At 58.8% G+C, this 23,972-nt stretch overlaps 1 protein-coding gene across 3 annotated transcripts; it reads left to right on the top strand.

Annotated features, from left to right (window-relative positions):
• The first annotated feature begins 26 nt into the window (after nucleotides 1-26).
• On the top strand, nucleotides 27-23,626 carry RNF212 (ring finger protein 212). 3 transcript variants are annotated; one of them, XM_043905930.1, is made up of 12 exons: nucleotides 27-156; nucleotides 2,485-2,546; nucleotides 4,725-4,799; nucleotides 8,743-8,799; nucleotides 9,511-9,569; nucleotides 10,227-10,279; nucleotides 10,372-10,432; nucleotides 11,328-11,373; nucleotides 12,799-12,862; nucleotides 21,848-21,917; nucleotides 23,057-23,174; nucleotides 23,260-23,626. In XM_043905930.1, the coding sequence occupies exons 1-12, from the start codon at nucleotides 48-50 to the stop codon at nucleotides 23,338-23,340; spliced, it is 855 nt and encodes a 284-aa protein (XP_043761865.1). In that variant the 5' UTR covers nucleotides 27-47; the 3' UTR covers nucleotides 23,341-23,626. The 3 variants fall into 3 exon arrangements, with proteins under 3 accessions (XP_043761865.1, XP_043761866.1, XP_043761867.1); XM_043905931.1 differs by lacking the exon at nucleotides 4,725-4,799; XM_043905932.1 differs by lacking the exon at nucleotides 23,260-23,626 and having other exon boundaries at nucleotides 21,852-21,917.
• Nucleotides 23,627-23,972: the final 346 nt, after the last annotated feature.

The raw sequence follows: 23,972 nt of genomic DNA, 5'->3' as shown, positions 1-23,972 counted from the left end.
GCTCTCGCGCGGCTCTCGCGCGGCGGCGGCACGACCCTGGGTCAGACATGGCCAGCTGGGTGTTCTGTAACCGCTGCTTCCAGCCGCCCCAGGCGACGTCGTGCTTCAGCCTGACCAACTGTGGCCACGTGTACTGTGACGTCTGCCTGCGCAAAGGTCAGGGCGGGGCGGGCAGCGCTGGCCGGCAGCCGGGCCCCTTGGCGGTGGCCACACAAGGAGGAGGCTCCCTGAGGCGAGCTGGAGGGCCTTCGGAACTGGGCTTCTTGGGGGAGGGCTGGCGGCACCAGGGCCAGGGCGCCGGCCGAGAGGCCCCGGGCTCGCGTCTCGTGGACGCCTCTGGGCTGGTGCAGCGGGGCCGCCGGCACAGTGGGCAGCGCAGGGCCCTGCACCTCGGCCCCACCTGGCCCTTGGAGCCCGACACGGGCGTGGGGCGGGAAGCGGGGAGGCGGGTGCAGAACGGTCCCCAGAGGAGGCGGTGCGTGTGAGGGCCTGAAGCAAGGGGAGGGGAACCCAGGGCTGCCTGCGGGCTGCGAGGTGATCCGACCCCCACCCCAGGACCTGCGAGCCCCGCACCCGCGCCTGTGGCCCCACCTTGACAGACATTCTTGACAGACATTGACCTAGAGAGCTCAGGCAGGAAAAAAGCCTAAATGAAAACGCAGTGAGTTCTCACAGTAACTGACCTGTGATACCAGCTCACGGATGAAGAATCAGAACATCACTGCCCACCCCCCAGACCCTCTGAAGGAAATGGCACCCATCACCTTGGGCAGCCGTGAGCAGGGGGTCCAGCCAGTGCCAGGCTCACCCCACACTCCGCCCCGCGCGGGCCCGTGTCTGGGCCTCTCCCTTCAGGACCCTCGGTGCACGCTTGCCCCTCGCGCCCCTTCCCCACCACACCTGCTCCGGCCTGGCATGTTTCCCAGCTCACCACTGACCCTCGGGCTCCTCCAGGCTCTGTCTTTGTGGTACCACAGGCGTGTTAGTGCTGGGCTCGCAGGTTCTGGGGTTGGGGCGGCAGAGGCGTGTGCCCAGGTGGGCTGGCTGAGTCTGGATCCTGGCAGCCGGAGGACGCAGGATGGGGGCAGGGGAGGCAGCACTCTGGGAGGAAGTGGAGCCTAGCACAGGGAGACGTGTCCAAGCAGGACAGCCGCCAGGGCTGGACAGAAGCAGGGCCCGTGTTGGGCAGACTTGAGTCTGGGCGGCAGCTGGCCGGATTGGGGGTGGGGCCCCCCTGGCCATCCAGAATACCGGGGGAGACAGCAGGTTTGAGCTGAGGCTCAGGACCTCACGTTTGGAACAGAGGTGCCGGGGCCAGCCGTGCAGGGAGGCAGCAAAGGGTTGTGAGCACACAAGGGTCTGGTGGTCCAGACCGGAGTGCAGTGGGGAGGGGACTGGAGGGGCTGGAGAGGGGAGGGCGGGAGGCAGGAGACACACAAGCCTGTTCTCACCTGGGACAGAGCGTTTCCTAAAGAAGCTGGGTGAGGGCAGGAGGAGGCTGGGGCGGGGAGAGACCAAAATGTCAAACCAGGCCTCCCAGGCAGTCAGGGCACCGGCCTGAGGACTACCTGCCTAAGTGCACTGCGGAGAGGAGAGGGGGGCTGCCTGGGTGCTGGGAGGAGAGAGGGCGGGCTGGGGCGGAGCTTAGGGGGTCTGTGGGAGGGCAGGCGCCCTCTTGGAGGCAGTGGGTGGGAGAGGAGATGAGCCCTCCCTTGAAAGACTAGGCCTGGGGTGGGGAAGGGGAGGCGAACCCCCAAGACACAGGAAGGGGGCCAAGCCCATCAGCTCTGGTGTGGGCAAGGGGAGAGAGGCAGGCCTCATGGGGCCTCTTTCTCAGGCGATGACTGTGGAGGGGACAACCCTGGGATTGGGCCATTGACGCTGCCTAGGAGGACCTGGGGCAGCCGGGTGTGGACGCCTGGCCTCTGAGCTGCCTTGTGGAGAAAACGAGATCAGAGGCTGTGAGGACCGGGCAGGGCCAGAGAGGAGCTGGAAGCGAGGGGGTTGAGGAGGGGGAGGCTTGCGGGACCCAGGGCCAGGCGGTGGAGGAGGGGCGGGTGGGAGGAGGTGGAGCACAGCCCCTCAGCTGCCTGGCCCTCGCAGGAGCCCTGCTGCCAAGGCCAAGCGGCAGAGCAAAACCCTGGAGCTGTCAGGTGCGGGGGAGGAGCTTTCATTTTGTAGTGTTTAAAATTTTCAGCTAAGTTATCCCCATTTTATTTCTATAAAATATGCTTGGAAATAATCTGGGCTGATCTAAGTTTAAGAGGTGTTGATCTGTATGGCCACTGTTTTGGAGCATATTTGGATAACAAGAAAAAATGGATTGTTACTGTGTAAGTCTTTACCGCTATGTGCATGCCCCCAGGCTTGTCCACGGTAAGTGCTATAATCCTGTATACTTTTACAAGTACTGTAATTTAAGGTCTGCATTTATATATGTTTAAAAGCACTGTTCACTGTAATAAAGTGCGCTTTCTTTTGTAGGTAAAAGGGATGAATGCTTGATTTGTAAAGTTGCATGTCGTACAATTCTACTTTCAAAACATGTAAGTAGAAGTCTGTAGTATGTTAATGTTAATCAGTGATTTTTTTTTTTAAGTGTGATGTTCAATTTTTACTTTGATTTGCTTGGTGTGCTAGGAGATCATGCAGACTTTCTGTATAAAGTCCACTAGTGGTCCTGAATACCTCACACAGCTGTCCCCTCACCAGAGCCTGAGTGCTGCTTGAGGACAGGCGTGGGGCGCTGGCTCCTGCCGCTCCTCACGGTGGTGAGGTTGGTCTCCCTGGGGTCCATTCTAGTTAAGAGGGTCAAGGGAGTAAAGTTGATCCATTCAAGTGTAGGTGCCAAGATGTATATTTGATCTGATGTTTAATCTGTAAAAGTTCTTTTTCTGATTACACACATAAAATTACCTCAAACTTCAAACATAACAGAAAACCATAACAGAATGTGAAAGTCCCCAACTCCTGTTTCCCAAGGAGAACAACCAGGAGTGTGGGCCCTGCTCTGGGTGTCGGTGGGATTTTAACAAAGTGGTATTTCCCAGTTGACACTACATGTTCTAAAGTGTACACACCCACATTCTCTAAAAATGACTTCCTGGTGTGATAGGAAAAAACCTTTGGGTTTTTTCAGTTTTTTACTATTTCAGTCTTAAAATGAATATTTTTTTTTTACCATAGTTCTACATACTTGTAAGACTATTTCTGGAGCATAAATTCCTAGAAGTGGGGAAAAGTGAGGCCTGGTGGTGTGGGAGGGTAGGGTGGTGGTGCAAAATGTCTTCCTAACCATCACAAATGAAAAGAGAGACAGAGAGGCATTGAGAACCCAAGTCTGACTGATTCCCAAGCCAGCCAGGGTTCTCGACCACCACTTTGTCTTCAGAATAGAAAGAGTGCATCACTTCATTAAACCTCCTCCACCTAGCGCTTCTCAAATGCGTTTGTGACAGAACTCTTTTTCAAGGAACGCATATTAATATCCCACAGTCCACACTTGGAGGAACTGTTCTCCCATAATAAGCTTCTAGGGAGTAACCAGCGTGTCTTAGTGTGAGCCCAGCTCTGGAATTTGGCAGACCCAGAGCAGATTCTCGTCCTAGCTGTGGGCTCCTGGAAAGGTCCCTTTCCCATCTGCTCTGGGGCCCTCATTGCATTGTTGAAAAGATTAAATGAAATGACACTCAGAATTTTACTATTAATATTTCCTCCTTCGTGCGTAGGAAGTGCAGGCCCCTTCTGTGCTGTTGGGGCTCCCCATCCCTGTTTCCCCTCAGGGAAGCCCTGGGCCCTGGCAGGTCAGCACCGACACCCTCGCCTCCCCCAGGGCCCGGGAAGGTCTCCTTGTGGGGCCTGGTCCTTAGTGGGCATCAGTCCGGTCTTCATCACTGGGGTCCTTGCTGCTGTGTGTAGGGCTCACCCGGGCCCTTGGAGGTGGGGGCAGGCTTCTGTCCTGTTTCCTTTGAAGTACGGGGCGCGGGGCGTCGGGTGCTGTCCAGGGTCTCGGGTGGAGATCTGAGTGTGGGGCTTGCGTGTACTTGGAGCGCCTGCAGCAGGCCCGCTGCCCTGCCAGTGCCCTTCCCAGCCCCTGCTCTGAGCGGAGTCTGGGGCTGTTTCCCCTGTAGCTGCCCCCACCCGCAAAGCAGCTGCCCCCCTCTCCAATGAAGCAGCTGCCCCCTCCCCGCCACAAGGTCCTCCAGCAGCTCCTGGGGCCCTGGCCCTTCAAGTGTTTCCTGGTTTCTTCTGCGGACCTCTTTCCCTGTGTGCAGCGTGACTCACTTCAGCGGGGATGGGCCCATGTGTGTCCTTGTGCATGCCCTCTATGCCTGTGGTGCTGACGAGGGGAGAGGAGAGGCAGGCGTGCCTGCAGGAGGCGTGCCGGTGGGCAGGTGCCGGTTCATAAACCCTCTTTTGTCACGTTTACGCTGAAGTAACTCAACACAAACTTGTGAGAGTTAGAGGTTGTGCCCATTGCTCTTCCTGCTTCTGATTCCACTGTTTGCTTTGTACCTGGCTGCCCCAACCCTGGCAGCTGCCCGAAACTCCTCAGCGCCACCCTTGGTCCCTAAGAGGTGGTGCTGCCCCTCTCCTGCACCAGGGTGTCCTCGGTGGCCCCTGGAAGCCGCTGCGATGGCGTCCTGGCTGGGTCTCGGCCCTGAAGCGCACGGACCTCCAGGCCCTGGAGGCAGCGTTGGCAGAAGCAGCCTTTTCTCTTTCAGACGGACTCCGACATCCAGGCGCTCTTCATGGGCATAGACAGTCTGTGCAGGAAGTATGCCAAGGAGACCTCCCAGGTGCGTCCCCAGGCCCTGGAGGTGGGTTGGGAGCCCAGTCCATGTCCGCCCCCACTGTGGAAGGCCGGGCACTGCTCCCATGTCTGCGGGTGTGAGACAGCGGCTGCTCGATCAAGACGCCCACGCTGCCTCAGGGTTTGAGGGCTGGGCCGCAGCTCTGGGTCTGGAAGGTGGGCCTGAGGCGTCCAGACACTGGGCAGCGGGCTGAGACTTGACAAAGTGTCTCCTGATGCCCTCTCTTGACACTCTCTCCTACCTCCTTGTGACTGCGCATCCTCTCCTGACCCCTAGTGCCTGTGCATCCTCTCCTGACCCTCCTTGTGCCTGCACGTCCTCTCCTGACCCTTCTCATGCCTGCGCGTCCTCTCCTGACCCTTCTCATGCCTGCGCGTCCTCTCCTTACCTTCCTTGTGACTGCGCATCCTCTCCTGACCCCTCCTCGTGCCTGCGCGTCCTCTCCTGACCCCTCCTCGTGCCTGCGCGTCCTCCTCTCCTGACCCCTCCTCGTGCCTGCGCGTCCTCTCCTGACCCCTCCTCGTGCCTGCGCGTCCTCCTCTCCTGACCCCTCCTCGTGCCTGCGCGTCCTCTCCTGATCCCTCCTCGTGCCTGCACGTCCTCTTCTGACCCCTCCTTGTGCCTGTGCATCCTCTCCTTACCCCCTCATGCCTGCACGTCATCTCTTTGCTTCTTGCACACTTGCTCCATCCCCAGCCTTAATGCTGGGCGTTCCTCACTAGATGTCATTGGACAGCACTCCCCTGGGCTGTCTTTCTGTTAAAGGTGCAGACCCCGCATTGGCCGCCTGCCACTTGCCCTTGGGGTAAGGCCGAGTAGGGCAGCAGCAGGGGCCGACTGTGGCTGAGGCCCGTCCTGGGCACTGCTGCTCGCAGGACCATGGGCTTGTGGGCCTGGAGACCATGGTCAGCCAGCTTGGGGGACTGTCCCCTCCCCGGGAGGCCGCTCTCCGGCTCTGCCGAGAGCACCAGCCGGACCAGGGCTGACCCCTCATGCCGGGGTGGCCAGGGGCCCAGGGAGGCCCTGGGACTCAGTGTCAGTGCGATGTGTGCGCTGGGCAGGGCTGCTTCTGTCGCCTCAGTCAAAGTGGAGGACCTCTCTCGGGCCAGGCCCCGGGGCCAGAGCTGCCCCTGGTGGTGATCTTTGGGAGGTCTGCGGGAGCCCTGCGCCTGGAGTGGTCTCTCCAGGGACGGCCCAGCACAGAGCCTGGGGCCCCGGGGGAGGCCGAGTGGCCGCCCCTCCACCTCCGGCCACACGTGCGCCCACCAGGCATGGTCAGGCAGCTGGTGGTGGTCAAGTGCCCGCCTCGTGCCAAGTGGCCCACAGCAGGGAGCAGGGCAGCTCGCTGTGGATGCTGGCATGCGGAGTTTGCTGTGACTCTCAGTGCACTTAATGAGCATCTTTAATTTCTCACTGCGTTAGTTTCTCACAGGGCAGTCGTTTGTAGGTAAAACCCGTGGAACGGTCTCTGTGGGGTCCTCCGTGACTCTAAGAGAGTGAAGCCAGCCGGGACCGAGGCTGCGGGCGCCTGTGCGGGGCCTGGGCTTGCCTGAGTGGTGGCAGCACCACCGGTTCCTGCTGAGCTGACTGAGATCCTCCCCGAACCCTCCCCACCTCTGACGCGCTCACCCGCCAGCCTCTCCCCGTGACGCGGAGAAGGGACCGAGGGTGCTGGGCTGGGCAGAGTCTCCTGACCCCTCGGCACAGACGCCCTCGGCCTGTGCTGCTCCCAGACCGTAACCCGACCCAAGGACTCGCGTCTTTCCTCCAGCCCAGTCCTCCCACTGTCCTGGGCTCCAGGGCGGTGTGGCCGCGGTCAGCTCCTCCTCGGCCTCTGCGGAGACCCAGGGTTGGCTGCTGTCAGGCACGGCCTGCAGACTTTGTGCGAGTGTCATCAAGTCTCGCCTCTGTCTCGCTCTAGCTGGGGACTTGAGCCCTTTTTCGTTGTGTTGCTGTCGGTCAGGCCAACACTGAACCCAGAGGCTGGCCAGGTGGCGTGTGGCTGCGCCCGAGCACACGCGGAGCCCTTGCCCTCAGGGGGGCTGCCCCCACCTGCTGCTCAGGGACCACCCCCTCCCCGGCCTTTGGCCCACAGTCAGCCTTGCCCATGGCCCTGGTCCTGCTGTGGCCTCACCTGTCCTGCTGCGTCTGAATCATGGAGCCCTGCATGCTTGTCCTACCAAGGTTCTCCTTGGAAGTGGCCTGCCCACGGGCCTTGCTGGGCCCAGTGCCTCAGAGGTGGGGTTCCCTGTGACTGGCTCCCAGATGCTGCTGACCAGGAGCCCGGGGCCTCGCCCAGAGGCGGTGCTGCTCCTCAGTTTGGGCCCTGCCCCAAGGCATGCGTTCGGGGGTCAGCTTCGGACATCGGTCTCTCTTGCCCTGAGCGTGGGACCCTCGGAGGAGTGAGCTGAGAGAGGTGACTGTCACCTTGTTTTGCTTCAGTGATGGGAAGGCAACTTTAGACCTGTTCAGACGTCTCCGGGGGGCACGGCTCTCACCTCTGGTCCTGCCCAGGGGAGGTAGAGGGAGGGGCAGGATCAGTCCCGGCTGATGAGTGAGGACTGGGCATCTGCCTGCGAGGGCCCAGCGGGGGCAGCCGGGAGTGAAGGCCGTCAGTGTGATCCGGAGCCTTCCTGGGATGGGGCCTCAGGAGCTGTGAGGACTCCTGCAGGGGCGGCCCTGGGTGCCCTCACATCATCCCCTCCACAGGCAGGCGTGCTGGGCAGAGCCTGTGTCCACTGACCCTCCTGTGGGTGGAGATGCACATCCGTTGTCCCGTGGGGCGAGGCCCCGACAGCGAGGGCTCTGAACCCCTCTGATGAGCCAGCAGCCAGGCTGGCAGGGGCTCTGGGAGGGTGTTTGCCCTCCGCCTGTGGTTCCCCCCTCCCCCGCCCTGAGACGGCCAGCCTCCTTTGCATAGAAGGACTTCTTCCCTCCATCTGGACCAGACCAGTGAGCCCTGGGAGCATGCCCTGCCGTCTGCATGCCTGGGGGCAGGGAGTGACTGGGGGAGTATTTACATGATACAGGCCTCAACCAGCTTAGTACCGTCTCTGCTGTCTCTCAGCTGTGCACAGGTGACAAGAATTAGGCCTAAACAGTTCAGTTCAGTGTTTCAGGAGGGTGAGTGTCATCTGAAAACCCCAAGGTTTGAGAATAGCTCTCTCTGGGGCCTTCCCTGGTGGTCCAGTGGCTAAGACTCTGTGATCCCAGTGCAAGGGCCCGGGTTCGATCCCTGGTCAGGGAACTAGATCCCATGTGCTGTCACTGCAGATTCTGCATCCTGTAAAGAAGATGGAAAACCTTGCGTGCCACAACCAGGACTCGGCACAGCCAGATAAATACGTAAACGAACAGCTCTCCCTTCCCAGAAGTGAGTCAGTCATTCTCCTGTAACGTCCGTCAGCACCTCCAGGAACAGTCCAGGCTCTGCTCCATAGACATGGAGGTTGGGGCTCATAATTGGAGACCAAGGATGGTGCTGGTTTCAGGCACTGCTGGCCTTGACCGGCTAGTAAACATCACTGGGCTCCCAGAGCAGTGTGGCCCTGCCAGCCTGCCTGGTGGTGTCCCCGCCCAGCGAAGTCCCGGTGGGGGTCTCCTGAGATCCAGCGGCTGCTCCCTGAGGGATAGCACGTGGTGATTGTCCCGTGTGGGTCGTGTCCTGTCCTGTGTCCTGAGTGCCCCTGGAGCCACGTGGAAGGGGGCAGAGTAGCCGTCGTGCCCACGTGGTCTTCACGTGAAACCCGTGGTGCTCAGCACCTCTGGGTGGAGCTCACCTGGCCAGGGCTGTCCACTGAGCCCGGGGCCTGCCCGTGTTTGCTCTGGCTGCTGGGCAGCAGCGGGGCCATGCCTGGGGAGGAGCCAGCGGCTTCGGGAAGCCCCCGGCCTCAGCCTCTGCAGCAACTGACATGTGTTGTCTTCTCAGATCTCAGAATTTCAAGAAAAGCACAGGAGGAGACTGTTAGCCTTCTATGGAGAAAAGGTAACTCCAGTCAGCGGGCCGCAGGGAGCAAGGTGGCTGCATTACCCCCTCTTGGCATGGGCCGCTGGGCGGTGTCTGCCTGCAGATGCTCAGCCCGCTGCACGGTGCCTCTCTGAGGTCAGCCATGCAGCCACCTGGAGACCCAAGTGTGGTCTCACTTCCACTTTGGACATCAGTACAGACCCACAGTCACCCCACGGTCTTTGTGGTACTTCTCCATGAATGTGACCATAAAGTAGCCCTGGCTGATCTTCACAAAAGGAGGTTTAGTACCCATTTGCTTATCCCCAAAGCATCCTCCTCACTTGGTTTTGAAACTCAAAAGAAAGAAAATAAAGCTTTAGTGAAAACAAATGTGGAGCTTCAGCTTGACTTGGGTTGAAGCTTCCTTTTGCGCCGTGTGGGTTGAGAGGAGCAAGGGGCAGTCGTCAAGGGGGCGCTTGGTGGGCGGGGAGGGTGCTGTGCCCAAAGGGTGCCCCATGAGGTGGGGCGGTGCTGGGCTGGGCTTCGCACTTCCTGAAGAGATTCCTGGAGCCCGTTTCCGACACATCTGGTGACCTGGACTTGGTACAAACTCTCACAAAAAGTGCGAGGGCCGTGGCCGCATCACTTGCATTCTGATTCCTGGTTTAAGAACTTGAGGATTCATTTGTTTCTTCTAAACTGTCACCCGGCCTGTGTGGTAATGGGAAGTCATTCGATCGTGTTTAGATTTCTCAGTTGGAGGAGTCCCTCAGGAAGTCGACGCTGCGGGTGGAACAGCTGCAGAGGTGAGTCTTGGGGGCGTACGGTGGGGAGAGGGCACGTGGCGGGTGGGAAGGCTCACAGCACTTTGTTTCCCGGGCCTGGTGTCTCCAGGTTCAAGTCTGCCTGTTTTCCTTGGTCTCTAGGTGGGGTGTTTCTGGGGCAGTGGTTTCTGGGCGAGGCCCCCTCTCTGGCCGCTCCACTCCGCTTGCACTGGTGTGGCTTGCGGTCTCCCTCCAGGGGGAACCCTGCAGCTGGCACCCTCGCCCCAGATCACGCGTACCCGGGTTTCCCCACCCTGCCCTGGTGGTGTCTCTGCCTCTGGCTCTGTCTCGGGGACCGTGGATGCTTGTCCACCCCACACAGCCGCACCGGACTTGTTTCACGAGGTCACCTGGAAGTAGGCACAAGTGCCCTTTGGGAGCTGGGCCCAGCAGCCGGTCCTGCTCAGCAGGCTTCAAGGGAGTGCCCACTGTGTTCTTGGCGCTGCCTGCTGTGGGTTCTGGGGACTCAGGGGAGCCCCTCTGGGGTGGACCAGGCCTGTGCAGGTTCCCGAGGTGAGGAGGGGCCAAGGCGTGTCATGGAGAAATGGGTCGTTTCTGTTTTCCTTACTTCAGGTTGGAAGGTATTATCTGGATGTAAATGTTTGCAACTCAATTAATGCCTTTTCTCCATTTGTTTAGGGTGAGGTCGTCACAACAAGCAGTTTTCAGCACAGTAAAAACTCCAGCTTCAAGTAAGTGAAGTGATGCCTGGAAGGGGGTGGGGGGCGCAGGTGCTGGGTGTGCCTGTAGCTCCAGCACAGCGGTCTGTGCTCTCTCATCACAGCGCCTTCAGCAAGGCCAAACGGACCTCTGTTCCAGTCCCGTGACTCATCAGCCTCTGAAAGGTCTGTGCCCTTAGCCCCCGCCCCCAGCGCAGGCCCTGAGCAGAGGCACCCCCCCCCACCTCTGCTGCTTGCCCCTTACTCCCATCCCCAACCAGAGGGGTCGGTGGGGTGGCCACGTGACCAGGCTGGGCCCTTCCTTTGACTGAGATGAGAGGGGTGGGCCGGTGGCAGCCTCTGGAGCCTAGACCCCCGGTGGAGTGTCTTTCTTGGAAGGCTGCAGTTGGGCCCGTGGGCAGCAAGGCTGATGGGGGTGCTCTGGCCGTGCCCGGCAGGCCACACCCCTGCCCCAGCTCTTCAGAAAGTAGGAGGCAAGGCCCTCCTCCCAGCTGCTCCGTGCACCTGCGGGAAGTCCTGGCCCCGTCCCCACCAGCCTGGAGCAGGTTAACTAGGGAGCTCATGTGGACGAGCCCTGCATGTGTAAACCACGTGGGCCAGGCGGTAGGGTGGACAGAGGTGGGGTCCCGCCCTGGACGTCCGGCAGGAGGTGGAGGAGCCCAGTGACAGCGCAGGTGGCGAGGAGGAGCTGAGAGGGGACCTTCCAGGGCGGATGGGGGGCAGGAGACGGGAGGCCCGTTCCAGCCACACGTCGGGCACGTCTGTGTCCGTGGGCAGGTGTGTCTGCCTTACGGGCCTTGCTGGCCTTGCCGGGGCTGTGATCACTGCGCTGTGGGAGTGCTGAGCAGCCATAGGGAGGGGGCCTGCAGGGCCTCGTGTGTGCATGTTTGCATGTGTGCGTGCACGCGCGCGCGTGTGTATGCGTGTGCGTGCATGCGCATGTGTGCATGTATGTGTGTGCGTGTGTATGCATGTGTGTGCGTGTGTGTGTGTGCGTGCATGCGTGTTTCTGTTACTTCAGGGCAGTCAGCCCGTGACCATCTCGCTGCCTGTGTAACAGGGTCGAGTCCATGGAAGTTGACCTCACACCCTCTCCAAGGAGAAAGGTGAGTGCACCGAGATCACACGTGTGGTCCCCGGTGCTTTGCACGGATGGTCTTTCCTGGCGTGGATAGCTGTCCCACAGTGCACACGCAGAGGCGGCTGGTCGCCAGGAGGTTCCGAGGAGAGGCCTTCGGGGGGGAGGCTGGGGTGCGGTCACGGGCGGGGGTGCCCCCTCTCTCACTGGCCCGGTGGCCTCGTGACGCCTCAGTTCCTGGTGCTGCTGTACTCACGCCCCCTCCAGCCTGGGCAGCAGCAGTGCCCACTGGATGCCCTGCGCCTGTGAAGTCTTCCTGTGTACTGTCACAGACCCTCCTGCAAACAGAAGGCTCAGGCCTGTGAGGAGAGACGACACTCAGATTCTGCCTGACAGGAGTGATTTTGTCCCCACGCTGTGACTGACTTCTCAGAGCTGGCCTCTGCTGGGCACGGGGCACCAAGTGTAGGATAGGCTGGAGGTGGGGGGAGGAGCAGGGGGCCAGAGAGGGCCCAGGACGGGGGCCAAGCCGGAGGGGCTCTGAGCACAGTGGCCAAGGGAAGGCTGTGAGGTGGGGCCTGCTCACACCCAGCCACGCCGCCTCGGCGGGAAGCGAGTGTCGTGCGGAGTCAGCCCGGCCGTCCCCGCAGGCTCCGCAAGGTGTCAGCCTGCGCTGGGTGGTCAGGGGCTGGAGCCCAGAGGCGGGGAGCTGCTCCCATGGGTGGACACCGGGTTGCTGGGCAGCGCAACCCCACTTGCAGAGTGTTGGGGGTCCCTCTGAGGCTGTCATCTTGCCAGCAGAGGTGAGGCTGGGGTGGAGGTGTCGGCAGAGGGGGCCCTAGACTGAGGCTGCCACAGAGCTGGCGCTCACCGCGTGACGGAAGAGCAAAGGGGCGCTGTGGTGCCAGGCATGGGAGTGGGGCGAGGGCGCAGTGAGGGCACGGGGGGTGGTGGCCGGCGGGCAGCAGCAGTAGTGCCAGGCCCAGGCTCCTGGCCCCCACGGGGCGTGTGCCCCCTACCAGGCCCCACCGCGCAGTTAGCGGAGGGCTCGGGGCAGCGGGGTGGGGTGGGGCCCCGCCTGGCATGTGCACATGCGGAGTGGGCCTGCCCTTGCTGCCGCCACCCAGCATCTGTCAGCATCTGTATTTCGAGGAGATGAGACGCTCCCAAAGTGCGGATTACTCAGGATTTTCGAACTCCTCATGTCAGCCAAGAACTTCGTTTACTTTTCCTCTTATGAGATCCTTAAAGTCACCAGTGGAGCCTTCATTCACTCACCACCTGGGCCCCTGGGGCAGCAGGCGCGAAGCCACCAGCGGCCGTGTTCCTGCACACAACACCAACAGTGTATCAGACAGATGCAACTGAGGATCTGTGTTCTTAGCAAACAGGGACAGTCTCTGCTCCTGAGCCAGTCTGGAGCATCAGCGGTCGTTCTCTCTTTACGATGCAGCCTGAGGTCACCGCTGGCCCACCGAGGATCTCCCTGCTCAGCCCACCTCGGGATGGACGCATGGGTAAGTGGAGACGCCTCGCCTCGCCCAGACTGCACGCGCTGCAGGGCCTACCCTTCCCCCAAAGTGGGCCACTCCTGCAGGTCCACCTGAGGCAATGCAGGGGCCGCTGGCCCTGGTGTCCTGTCCTGTCTCCGGGCTGTGCACAGAAATCCTAGTGCTGCTGTGACTCCCGGCTGCTGCTGGCATGGCCGCTGGGTGAGCACCCGGCCCTTCCCTGGGTCAGCTTGAGCGCCAGGCTCAGGCTCACGCTGTCCCCGCCCCCGAGTCCCTCCCGGAAGTTCCCTCGGCAGCGTCATCATGGAAACACACATGCGTGAGCCGCGTGCTGACTCCTCTCCACCCTCAGCGCCTTGGCTTTCTCTCACCGCTGCTGCCGCGTCTCTGCCCTTGGCTTCCTGTCCTCTCTCGCTGAGGCCAAGGTCCTGAGCGTCACCCCTGAGGTGTAGGTGTTCTGCGCCACCTCGTCCAGGGCCTGTTGGTGCCGCCCTGGCATTTGAGCACCTGGTTGGGGCTTGATTTCCTTCTGCCCAGCCTCAGATGGAAACCATGGGTGCAGGTCAGGCATGCGCCTTCCTCTCTCCCTGCCCTTGCTCTCCTGGGATCTCAGGCCGTCAGTCGCTCCCGGGCGCTTCCTCGCCTCCTGCCCACCTCCATCCTCCTGTGCAGCTGGCGTGCCCACCAGTCAGGGCTCCAGCCGCTTGCCCCGTGGACGCAGCACCTCTCAGCCCCTGTGAAACCTGCGCTCCCTCGTCCTCAGGCACTGCCTGCTTCCTGCTGGCCCATCCCATTGGTGATGGAGGCGGCCTTCCTCCTGGGCACTGGGCCTTCCGGGCCCCCACCTTGGCACGGCCTTGCAGGGGTCGGTCTCATACCAGTGTCTGCAGGCCCAAGGCCCCGAACCCGCTGCTAGGAGCACCTTCCCCTTAGGAGCCCGGGGTCTGGTGGGTGGTGACCGCAGTACCCCTGCTATCCAGCAGGACCTTGTTGCCTCTCCGTTCTGTCAGTATCTTGTAAGAGCCCATAATGGAAAAGGATAGATAAATGTGTGACTGAAACACATAGCTGTACGCTTACAACTAGACAACGTTGAGAGTAAACTGTGCTTCAATTTTTAAAAAGCAGAAAAGGAAAGAACCATTTTAAACCTGGAGGAATGGAAGCAGTTACATTAAAAAGCATTTAGAAGGCAACACAGGCCGGCGGGCGGGGAGCACCGAAGCGCAGAGAGCAGACAGCACGGCGGCAGGAGCGGGCGCGCGCCAGCCCTTCCCATCTCACGCTGAGCGCCGGCCTGCCAGGGGAGACGTGGCCCCACCCCCGAGACGCGTTCCAGCGGCAGTGCAGAGACGGTCAGGGTGAAAGGAGCGACCCCACGCCGGATGACGCCGGAAAAACCGACCAGGAGCGGGGGAGCCTCGCGGTGACAGGACGTGACGCTGACGACGGTGTGCCCACCTGACTGCGCGCAGGTGCCTGGAGCAGAGGCTGACGGGCGGCAGGGCGAACCTAGTGCATTCTGGGCGCGCGCTCCCGCTCAGAGGCAGAAGCAGCAGTGAGGTGGACACGCAGCGTCGGCCTGGAACAGTGTCCGGTGTGAGTGCCCGCTAGGGCAGAGACCTCTGCCTGCTGTGCGCTGTCTGCGGGGGGCCCGCCTCGCGCCTGGAGGTGCACACAGGCTAAGACACAGCACAAGTGCCTCAGCGAGCAGTGGGTCAGGAGCCAGAGCAGCGTCCTTGCCGTAGCAGGCGGCTCTGCGCCCAGAGGGCAGGGGCTCTTCTGCCCAGTTCAGGTCCATTTATCAGACACCCCACACAGACGCCCCCCAAGCATATGGGGCCAAAACCACAGAATTTTAAAAGTAATCATTCCTTCAGCACTTACTTGGACATTCACTGTTAGTAATTGATGCAACTACTAGACAAGCGATAGTAAGGTAAGTGACCCCTTACCTGATGAGCACTGTGCCCCCAGCAGTGGTGGGGGAGCGAGGGAGGCTTTCCAAGGTCAGGTGAAACGTTCTGTGGAGAGGACATTGCAGTGGGGTGTGAGACAGGCCCTGACACTTGGGAAGGACAGTTTACACGGAGGGTATTTTGGGGCCAAAGTGGAATTAAGTTGGAATCAGCAACAGGAAAAAATCTGGGACTAAAACAAATATTTGAAAATTAACACAATTATAAGTACCTTATGGATCAAAGGAAAAACACAAAGCCTTTGACTGTGTGGATCACAACAAACTGTGATCCACAGAATCTCTTGAAAATTGTTCAAGAGATGGGAATGCCAGACCACCTTACTTGTCTCCTGAGAAACCTGTATGCAAGTCAAGAAGCAACAGTTAGAACTGGACATAAAACAATGGACTGGTTCAACATTGGGAAAGGAGTACATCAAGGCTGTATATTGTTACCCTGCTTATTTAACTTGTATGCAGAGTACATCATGTGAAATGCCAGGCTGGATGAAGCACAAGCTGAAATCAAGATTGCCAGGAGAAATAGCAATAACCTTAGATATGCCACCCCAATGGCAGAACTATAATGACTATAGAGTGGAAGTGAGAAATAGATTTACGGGACTAGACCTGATAGAGTGCCTGATGAACTATGGATGGAGGTTCGTGACGCTGTACAGGAGACAGGAATCAAGACCATCACCAAGGAAAAGAAATGCAAAAAAGCAAAATGGCTGGCTGAGGAGGCCTTACAAATAGCTGTGAAAAGAAGGGAAGCAAAAAGCAAAGGAGAAAAGGAAAGATATACCCATTTGAATGCAGAGTTCCAAAGAATAGCAAGGAGAGATGAAGCCTTCCTCAGCGATCAGTGCAAAGAAATAGAGGAAAACAGTAGAACGGGAAAGACTAGAGATCTCTTCAAGAAAAGATACTGAGAGAATATTTCATGCAAAGATGGGCTCAATAAAGGACAGAAATGGTAGGGACCTAACAGAAGCAGAAGATATTAAGAAGAGGTGGCAAGAAGACACAGAAGAACTACAAAAAAGATCTTCATGACCCAGATAATCACGATGGTGTGATCACTTACCTAGATCCAGACATCCTGGAATGTGAAGTCAAGTGGGCCTTAGGAAGTATCACTACAAACAAAGCTAGTGGAGGTGATGGAATTCCAGTTGAGCTATTTCAAATCCTGAAAGATGATGCTGTGAAAGTGCTGCACTCAATATGCCAGCAAATTTGGAAAACTCAGCTGTGGCCACAGGACTGGAAAAGGTCAGTTTTCATTCCAATCCCAAAGAAAGGCAATACCAAAGAATGCGCAAACTACCACACAATGGCACTCATCTCACACACTAGTAAAATAATGCTTAAAATTCTCCAAACCACGCTTCAGAAATATGTGAGCCGTGAACTTCCAGATGTTCAAGCTGGTTTTAGAAAAGGCAGAGGAACCAGAGATCAAATTGCCAACATCCACTGGATCATCAAAAAAGCAAAAGAGTTTCAGAAAAACATCTATTTCTGCTTTATTGACTATGCCAAAGCCTTTGACTGTGTGGATCACAATAAACTGTGGAAAATTCTGAAAGAAGTGGGAATACCAGACCACCTGACCTGCCTCTTGAGAAATCTGTATGCAGGTCAGGAAGCAACAGTTAGAACTGGACATGGAACAACAGACTGGTTCCAAATTGGGAAAGGAGTACATCAAGGCTGTATATTGTCACCCTGCTTATTTAAGTTATATGCAGAGTATATCATAAAAAACACTGGGCTGGAGGAAGCACAGGCGGGAATCAAGATTGCCGGGAGAAATGTCAATAATCTCAGATATGCAGATGACACCACGCTTATGGCAGAAAGTGAAGAAGAAAAGTAAGATAATGGCATCTGGGCCCATCACTTATGGCAAATAGATGGGGAAACAGTGGATGACTTCATTTTTCTGGGCTCCAAAATCACTGCAGATGGTGACTGCAGCCATGAAATTAAAAGACGCTTATTCCTTGGAAGGAAAGCTATGACCAACCTAGACAGCATATTGAAAAGCACAGACATTGCTTTGTCAACAAAGGTCCGTCTAGTCAATGCTATGGTTTTTCCAGTGGTCATGTATGGATGTGAGAGTTGGACTATAAAGAAAGCTGAGTGCCAAAAAATTGATGCTTTTGTACTGTGGTGTTGAGAAGACTCTTGAGAGTCCCTTGAACTGCAAGGAGATCAGTCCTGGGTGTTCATTGGTCAGACTGATGTTGAAGCTGAAACTCCAATACTTTGGTCACCTGATGCGAAGGGCTGTCTCATTTGAAAAGACCCTGATGTTGGGAAAGATTGAAGGCAGGAGGAGAAGGGGACGACAGAGGATGAGATGGTTGGATGGCATCACCGACTCAATGGACATGGGTTTGGGTGGACTCCAGGAGTTGGTGATGGACAGGGAGGCCTGGCATGCTGTGGTTCATGGGGTTGCAAAGAGTCGGACATGACTGAGCAACTGAACTGGACTGAATGGCAAAAAGTGAAGAGAAACTAAAGAGCCTACTGGTGAGGGTGAATGAGGAGAGTGAAAAACCTGGCTTAACTCAACATTCAAAAAACAAAGATCATGGCATCTGGTCCCATTATGTCATGGCAAATAGATGGAAAAGCAATGGAAACAGTGGCAGATTTTATTTTGTTGGGCTTGCAAATTCACTGCAGATGGTAACTACAACCCTGACATAAAAGATGCTCCCCGGAAGGAAAAGGGAAGGTGAAGGTCGCTCAGTCGTGGCCGACTCTTTGCAACCCCATGAATCCATGGAATTCTCCAGTCCAGAATACTGGAGTGGGTAGCCTTTCCCTTCAGGGGGATCTTCCCAACCCAGGGATCAAACCCAGGTCTCCCACATTGCAGGCGGATTCTTGACCAGCTGAGCCATAAGGGAAGCCCAAGAATACTGGAGTGGGCAGCCTGTCCCTTCTCCAGGGGATCTTCCCAACACAGGAATCAAACCAGGGTCTCCTGCATTGCAGGCGGAGTCTTTACCAACTGAGCTATCAGGGAAGCCCCCTTAGAGGAAAAGATATGGCAGACCTAGACAACCTATTAAAAAGCAAGAGACACTACTTTGCTGACAAAGGTCTGTATAGTCAAAGCTATGGTTTTACTAGTAGTCATGTAGAGATGCAGGAGTTGGACCATAAAGAAGGCTGAGCACCCAAGAATCGATGCTTCCAACTGTGGTGTTGGAGAAGACTCTTGAGAGTCCCTTGGACTGCAAGATCAAACCAGTTAATCCTAAAGGAAATCAACCCTGAATATCCACTGGAAGGACTGATGCTGAATCTCCAATACTTTGGTTACCTGATGCAAAGAGCTGACTCATTGGAAAAGACCCTGATGCTGAAGAAGATTGAAGGCAGGAAGAGAAGGAAATGACAGAGGATGAGATGGTTGAATGGTATCACCGATTCAATGGACGTGAATCTGAGCAAACTCTGGGAGATAGTGGAGGACAGGGAAGCCTGGCGTGCTGCAGTCCATGGGGTCACAAAGAGTTGGACACGACTTAGTGACTGAACAACAAGTGCAGTGCATTTCCACATGAATCCTAAGATCCACTGATCAGATTCTACCTGAGCTCATGGTTTGGGGGGTTGCCCTCTCAATGAGACCTGACAGATCTGTCCACTTACTGGTTCCTAAGTGACCTGAAGAATTGTCATTTTCAGCATACGAGTCTTATGCTTTTTTCGTAAACTGGAACCTTAGGAGTGAGTTATTTGATAGTGGAATTTTCCTCATTGAATTTCGGATTGGGTACAGTATGCGCGAGGCATCTTTCTGTCCTTTGCTCTCACCCGTTTGCATCTTTGGACCTAAAGTGTGTGTCCCATGGACACGCATGGTTGGGTGATACTCATGATCTCCACGTCTGGGTAGAGCGTTCAGTCCACTGGGTCAGCACAGCTGTTAACGGGTTTGGCCTGTATGTCTGCCTCTGTGCTGTGTTCTATCTGCCATGTGGGGTTCCATGTTTATCCAAATCTCCTTAGCTGCCTCCTTTTGTGTTCACCACTCTTAGTGCGCCATTTGCTGTGGACTGTGTACCCTCAAAGCTGTGGCTGTGTTTGGAGCTGGGGTTTTCAGGAGGTCAGTGCAGCCTTGAAGGTGGGACCTGATCCCGTTGGATCCGTGTCATCGGGATATGCACACTCAGGAAAAGGTCACGTGAGGACACAGCCTGAAGGCATGTCTGCAGGCGGGACCCCGGATCCAGCCGATCACCAGGACTCAGATCTGCCTGTGCCTTGCTCTGGGACGCCTGCCTCGGGACTCTGGGAAACAGAGATGGACGTGACTGAAGCCGAGCCTGCGGGGGTGGCAAGGAGCCAAGCCGACCGAGGGACGCTGTCCCGTGGTTCTCATGCCTGGGGAGCCGTAGCCTCTGTTGCCGCCCAACTGAGTTCTGATCAAGTGGCTTCCCCGTCTGAGAGGCTCTGTTGACATGGAGCCGTGGGTGACAAGAGCCCGCAGTCCGGCTCTCCTGCTTCCTTTAGAGACGCTTACTGTCTTAGAGGCAGGAGGACTCAGGCCCGCTTCACAGGCATCTGCACCCGCCTTCTACCCCGCGGAGCCGCGTGCCTGTCGGCGGCCACTCTTTCACTGTGGGGCAGCTTGGCCAGCAGTGAGCTCTCCTAGCTTTTGGCCACCTTTGAACAGCGTTGTCTTCATTTGAGGGTGAGCTCACTGGGTAGATTCTCAGTTGACTGGCGCCTTGCAGGGTCGTCCTGCTGTCTGGCCACCTTTGAACAACGTTGTCTTCATTTGAGGGTGAGCTCACTGGGTAGATTCTCAGTTGACTGGCGCCTTGCAGGGTTGTCCTGCTGTCTGGCCCCTTGTTTCTGAGCAGGAGTCGCCATCAACCCTGTGCTCGCGTCCCCGCATCCCCGTGTGTGAGGAAACACTCTCCTAGCTGAGGACTCTCTGCCCTTTGCTTATTTTGGAGGACTTTTCAAAATGGTGTGAGTCCTGGGGCCTCACCCCACTCTCCCGGGATGGCCGTGGCTGGTCTGGGTCTGTGTGCGGGCCACAGCGCTGTGCCCTTTCCTCCTCCTCACGTCCCGGGACGCAAAGCCACAGGTTCCCAGCCGCCCTCTCTCGGCCCAGCCGAGGGAGCCCCCTCCCCCACCTGGCGGCAGTGGGTGTCCAAGTGCGGGGCTGTCAGCTGCCTTGGCGATGTCCTGGAATGGTCCATTCTCCTTGCGGATTTCAGCTCCATGGCAGCTGGAAGTCAGTTCTTGGCAAACACCCCTGGAAGAATTGAAGCCGTGGGACCGTGGCTCGATCCCCTTGCCGGTTCCCACCCATGAGCCTGTGCGCGAGGCCAGCCATTCGCCTGCCTCGATCGCCCAGCTGTCAGTGCTCGGGGTCTTGTCCAGAGGACCCCCGTCCTGGTGTCATGGGCACGAGCACCGCACATGTCCAGCAGTGAAGTTCACCCTCTTTACATGTCAACATGGTCTCCATCTGAATTTTTCAAAAGGAAATCTTGCCAAACGCCCTCAATTACCGTGCTTTCCTGAACTGAAACCCGGCCCTGACCTGGGGACGTCCTCGGCTGGTCACTGGCTCCCAGTCGGGCCGCAGCTCCAGCTCTGCAACAGCTCTGTGCCGCCATGCCCTGCCGCCGCCTCGGTTTCATGAGCGCTGGGGTCGCCCCCCTCAGGACAGAGACCTCGACCTCAGGGTCCCTGATTCTCAGGCAGGACCTGAAAGACCACCAACTGAGGGCGTGGCGCCTGTGCTCCTGGGGTCGCACTGCTGCCCACACAGCCCGTGAGTTGTTGACCTCCTAGGGCCTCAGGGTCCTCGGCAGTGTTAATGATAGTTGTCCCCAGAGTCCTGTAAAGCACAGGTGAGAAACTGCTGCTGCTGGCTATCAGGGCTCGAGCGTGTGAGCGCCAAACACAGGATTCTCTCTGGGAGGCCAGCAGGGTGGGAGCTGTGGGCAGGACAGACTCGCAGTCCCCAGGAGCAGGAGGCAGGGCCGCTCGGGAGGCACAGGCGCAGGCCTGGGCCAGAGCCGGGGTGGGGGCTGGCCCTGGAGGGGCGGCGGGGTGCACAGGCCGGCAGGTGGCAAGGCTGCCCCGCTTGTCTTGGCTGAGTGTCGCCGCAGACAGGAGCCAGGTCCGGCCTGGCTGCTCTCATGTCAGAGGCGCACATGGCTCTTGGGCACAGCGGGCCCACCGCTGAGAGCCAGCCCACCTGGGGGGCCATTCCTCCAGGGTCATTGAGGCCCCAGGTTGTCAGACCCTGTAAAGCCCCGAAAATAGCAGGAGTGATGAACACAGCTATTAAGATGGTTCATCCTGGCTCTCAGCCATTCTGGGGGTCTCCCATGGTCACCTGCCATGGGCTGTGTCTTCATAGTCCACACTGCCCCAGGCAAAGAGGCGAGACCCCCGTTGGCCACATAGTTTTGGGAGAGGCACTCGCCCTCTCTGGTCTGGGTTGGTCACTGAAGGGGTACGTGAGGGGACACAAGGGAGCCTCAGCTAAACGCTGGTGTCCCCTCTTTCCTGCTTCCTCCTGTTGCAACTCCAGAACTGAGATGCAGAGGAATTCAGGTATTCAAAAAGAGCAGTGTTTCCATACCTGCCCCCTGGTGTGGCTGAAGCACACCAGGCACCCTTCACATCTTTAACAGAAGCTTCGCACTGGCCGGGAGGGGTCAATGGCAGGAGTCAGAGGGTAAGCCTCTGCGGCTTGGGTGGAGACCACACAGCGGTCCCGGCGCCTGGTGTTGCCGGCGGCGGCCACCCTCCTCAGAGCCAGAAGGGCCTCCCTGCCAGTGGCCTCGGGGTGGCAGGTGTCCAGACGTGGATCGAGAGCCGCCGCACACAGGGGCGTCCTTCCCGAATGGGGCAGCGAGGCGGGGGGCGGTGGCATCAGGCCACCTACTCGGCGAGAAGACAGCAGAGCATGGGGTGTTCTGGGCGGGGGTGGCGATGGGCACAGCCCCCCTGACCTCTCACTGCAGGCAGCATCGCCCATCGCCCTCAGCACCTTGGCCTGATGCCCCGATGCGCCAGCGAGCCCCAGGCGCTCAGGTAGGTCCCACCCTTGGCCCCTGGGGGCACCTGGACCCTGCCCGGCCCGGGCTCTGAGGGAGGCTGTGCCTTGGGCACCGCTTCACGTTCTTGAAGGTGAAAGGTGACATGGGTCACTGTCACGAAAACCGTGGAGGACCATCCTGGCTGCAGGACCCCAGGGGTGGCAGGGTCTCCTGACAGGCAGTGCTGCCCTGAGGGGCTCCAGCTGGACGGACCCCCAGCGCACCCAGCCCGGGACACCTTGCGCAGGGGCAGCTGTGCCAGGCGTGGGCTGCCTCCCCCAGGGGCTCTTCAGCCCTGGGAGCCCAGGCAGTCTCCGCAGACGGCAGACCCTTCCTTCCCTCTCACCCCTCACCCAGCGCCCGTCTCACTTTGCCGTTTGGTACCGTCCAGACCCCTGGCCTTGCCTGCCTGTGACTGACAAAAGCCACCCCCTTGCCCACCTGAACACAGGCTGCAACCCAAACCTCCGTGAGGCCACCTTCATCCCACTCCATGTCAGGGGTCTGCTCCGTGCCCTCTGACCCCCAGACAGCCAGCCCCCTGCTCCGGGCCATCTGCCCTCAGGGAGTTGGTCCCCCTACTCCACGCCTTCTGACCCCCAGGGAACCAGCCCCCCTGCTTCACACCCTCTGACCCCCAGGGAACCAGCCCCCAGCTCCATGCCCTGTGACCCCCAGGAAGCCAGCCCCCTGCTCCACACCCTTTGACCCGCAGCCAGCCAGCCCCCCTGCTCCATGCCCTCTGGCCCCCAGGCAGACAGCCCCCCCACCCTGTTTGACCTCCAGACAGCCAGCCCATCCCCCGTTCCGTGCCCTCTGACCCCCCAAGGAGCTGCCCCTTGCTCTACGCCCCCTGACTGTAATTTTTCAGCATCAGCACAGAGGACCCTGGGGTCCCATGTGGATGCTCTGGGCCCTAGGAGTGAGCAGCGGTTCTCAGGGCCCTGCCAGGGTCACCACAGTCCGCAGCGGGCCTCCAGTGAGGCTGCCTGCCGAATGCTGTGTGGGGGCTGCTCCCGCTGGACCCATGGCCCCAGGCTGGCCGTGTGCCCTTGGAAACTGAGAAGCAGCTGACCCTTGAGTGGCCATGGGGTCAAAGGCACTGGTGATTTTATCTATCAAATTTGCTGCTAGGATCCCGGCCCTGCAGATGCCCTGTGAGTGGCCAAGGCAGAGCCCGGCACCCGCGGCGGGCAGAGGAGCAGCGCCCAGGCAGCCCATCAGCATCTCGGGGCTGATGCAGAGGCATCAGGCGAGTGGGGCCCAGGGAGCAGCCGAAGCGCAGGCCCCGAGAGCCCCTGCAGCCCCTCGCAGTGACCTTGTCTCTCTCCCTGCAGGGCCTGCCAGCCTTGGGGGACTTGTGCACAAGTGAGAGCAGGCTCCTCCCGTCTGGGTGTCCGCGGGGGGCTCATGCATGACAGCAGGCTCACCCCCGTCTGGGTGTCCATGGCGCCGGCCTGCCTCTTCCTGACAGAGCGACTCAGCCACATGAGTGAATAAATGGTTTTTGGGCTCTCCAGGGCAGCAGTGTGACGTGTCTGCTCTTCATTCTGTAGAACCTTCTTACGGGCAGCCAGCCCCCACCTCCCTGCTGGGGACTGTGACAGCCTTCGGGGAGGCGGCAGACTGGTCCAGGCCGGCGGCTGGTGGTGTAGCCTCACGGGTCGGACCCACCCCTGGGCCCCATCACATGCAGCTTGTCTGTCTCCAGCCGTGGGCTTCACGTGTGACCTCCCGCGGGCCAGGTGTGCCCTCCTCACCCCATGCTGCTCGGTACACGTCAGGCTGGAAAGAAAGAACTACGGTCCTCAAGTCGCAGTTAACTGAGACCTGCCAGAGCCCTAGGTCCTCTCACCTGGGTCACGCCCACAGCCGAGCAGGCTGAGAGCAGGCGACCTTCCACCCCCGGGAGCCGAGCAGGGCCGGGCCTCCATGCTGCGGGTGTCAGAAATGCTCCTGAGGGCACAGTTGGCGCCGTGCTTGTCTGCCTGGGTGCGTGCCTGCAGGGTGAGCACGATGCCCCAGATGGGGAGTGTGGGCACCATGCCGG

Source organism: Cervus elaphus, chromosome 6, assembly GCF_910594005.1.
Source record: "Cervus elaphus chromosome 6, mCerEla1.1, whole genome shotgun sequence".
Taxonomy (NCBI): Eukaryota; Metazoa; Chordata; class Mammalia; order Artiodactyla; family Cervidae; genus Cervus; species Cervus elaphus.
This window is presented reverse-complemented; position numbering and strand designations above follow the sequence as displayed.

Excerpts from the sequence above, each read along its gene's own strand:
- RNF212 (XM_043905930.1), top strand. The coding sequence starts at position 48 with ATGGCCAGCTGGGTGTTCTGTAACCGCTGCTTCCAGCCGCCCCAGGCG. Across the intron at positions 2,547-4,724 it reads CAATTCTACTTTCAAAACAT|ACGGACTCCGACATCCAGGC; the intron begins GTAAGTAGAAGT and ends TTTCTCTTTCAG. Across the intron at positions 12,863-21,847 it reads ACCTCGGGATGGACGCATGG|GCAGCATCGCCCATCGCCCT; the intron begins GTAAGTGGAGAC and ends CTCTCACTGCAG.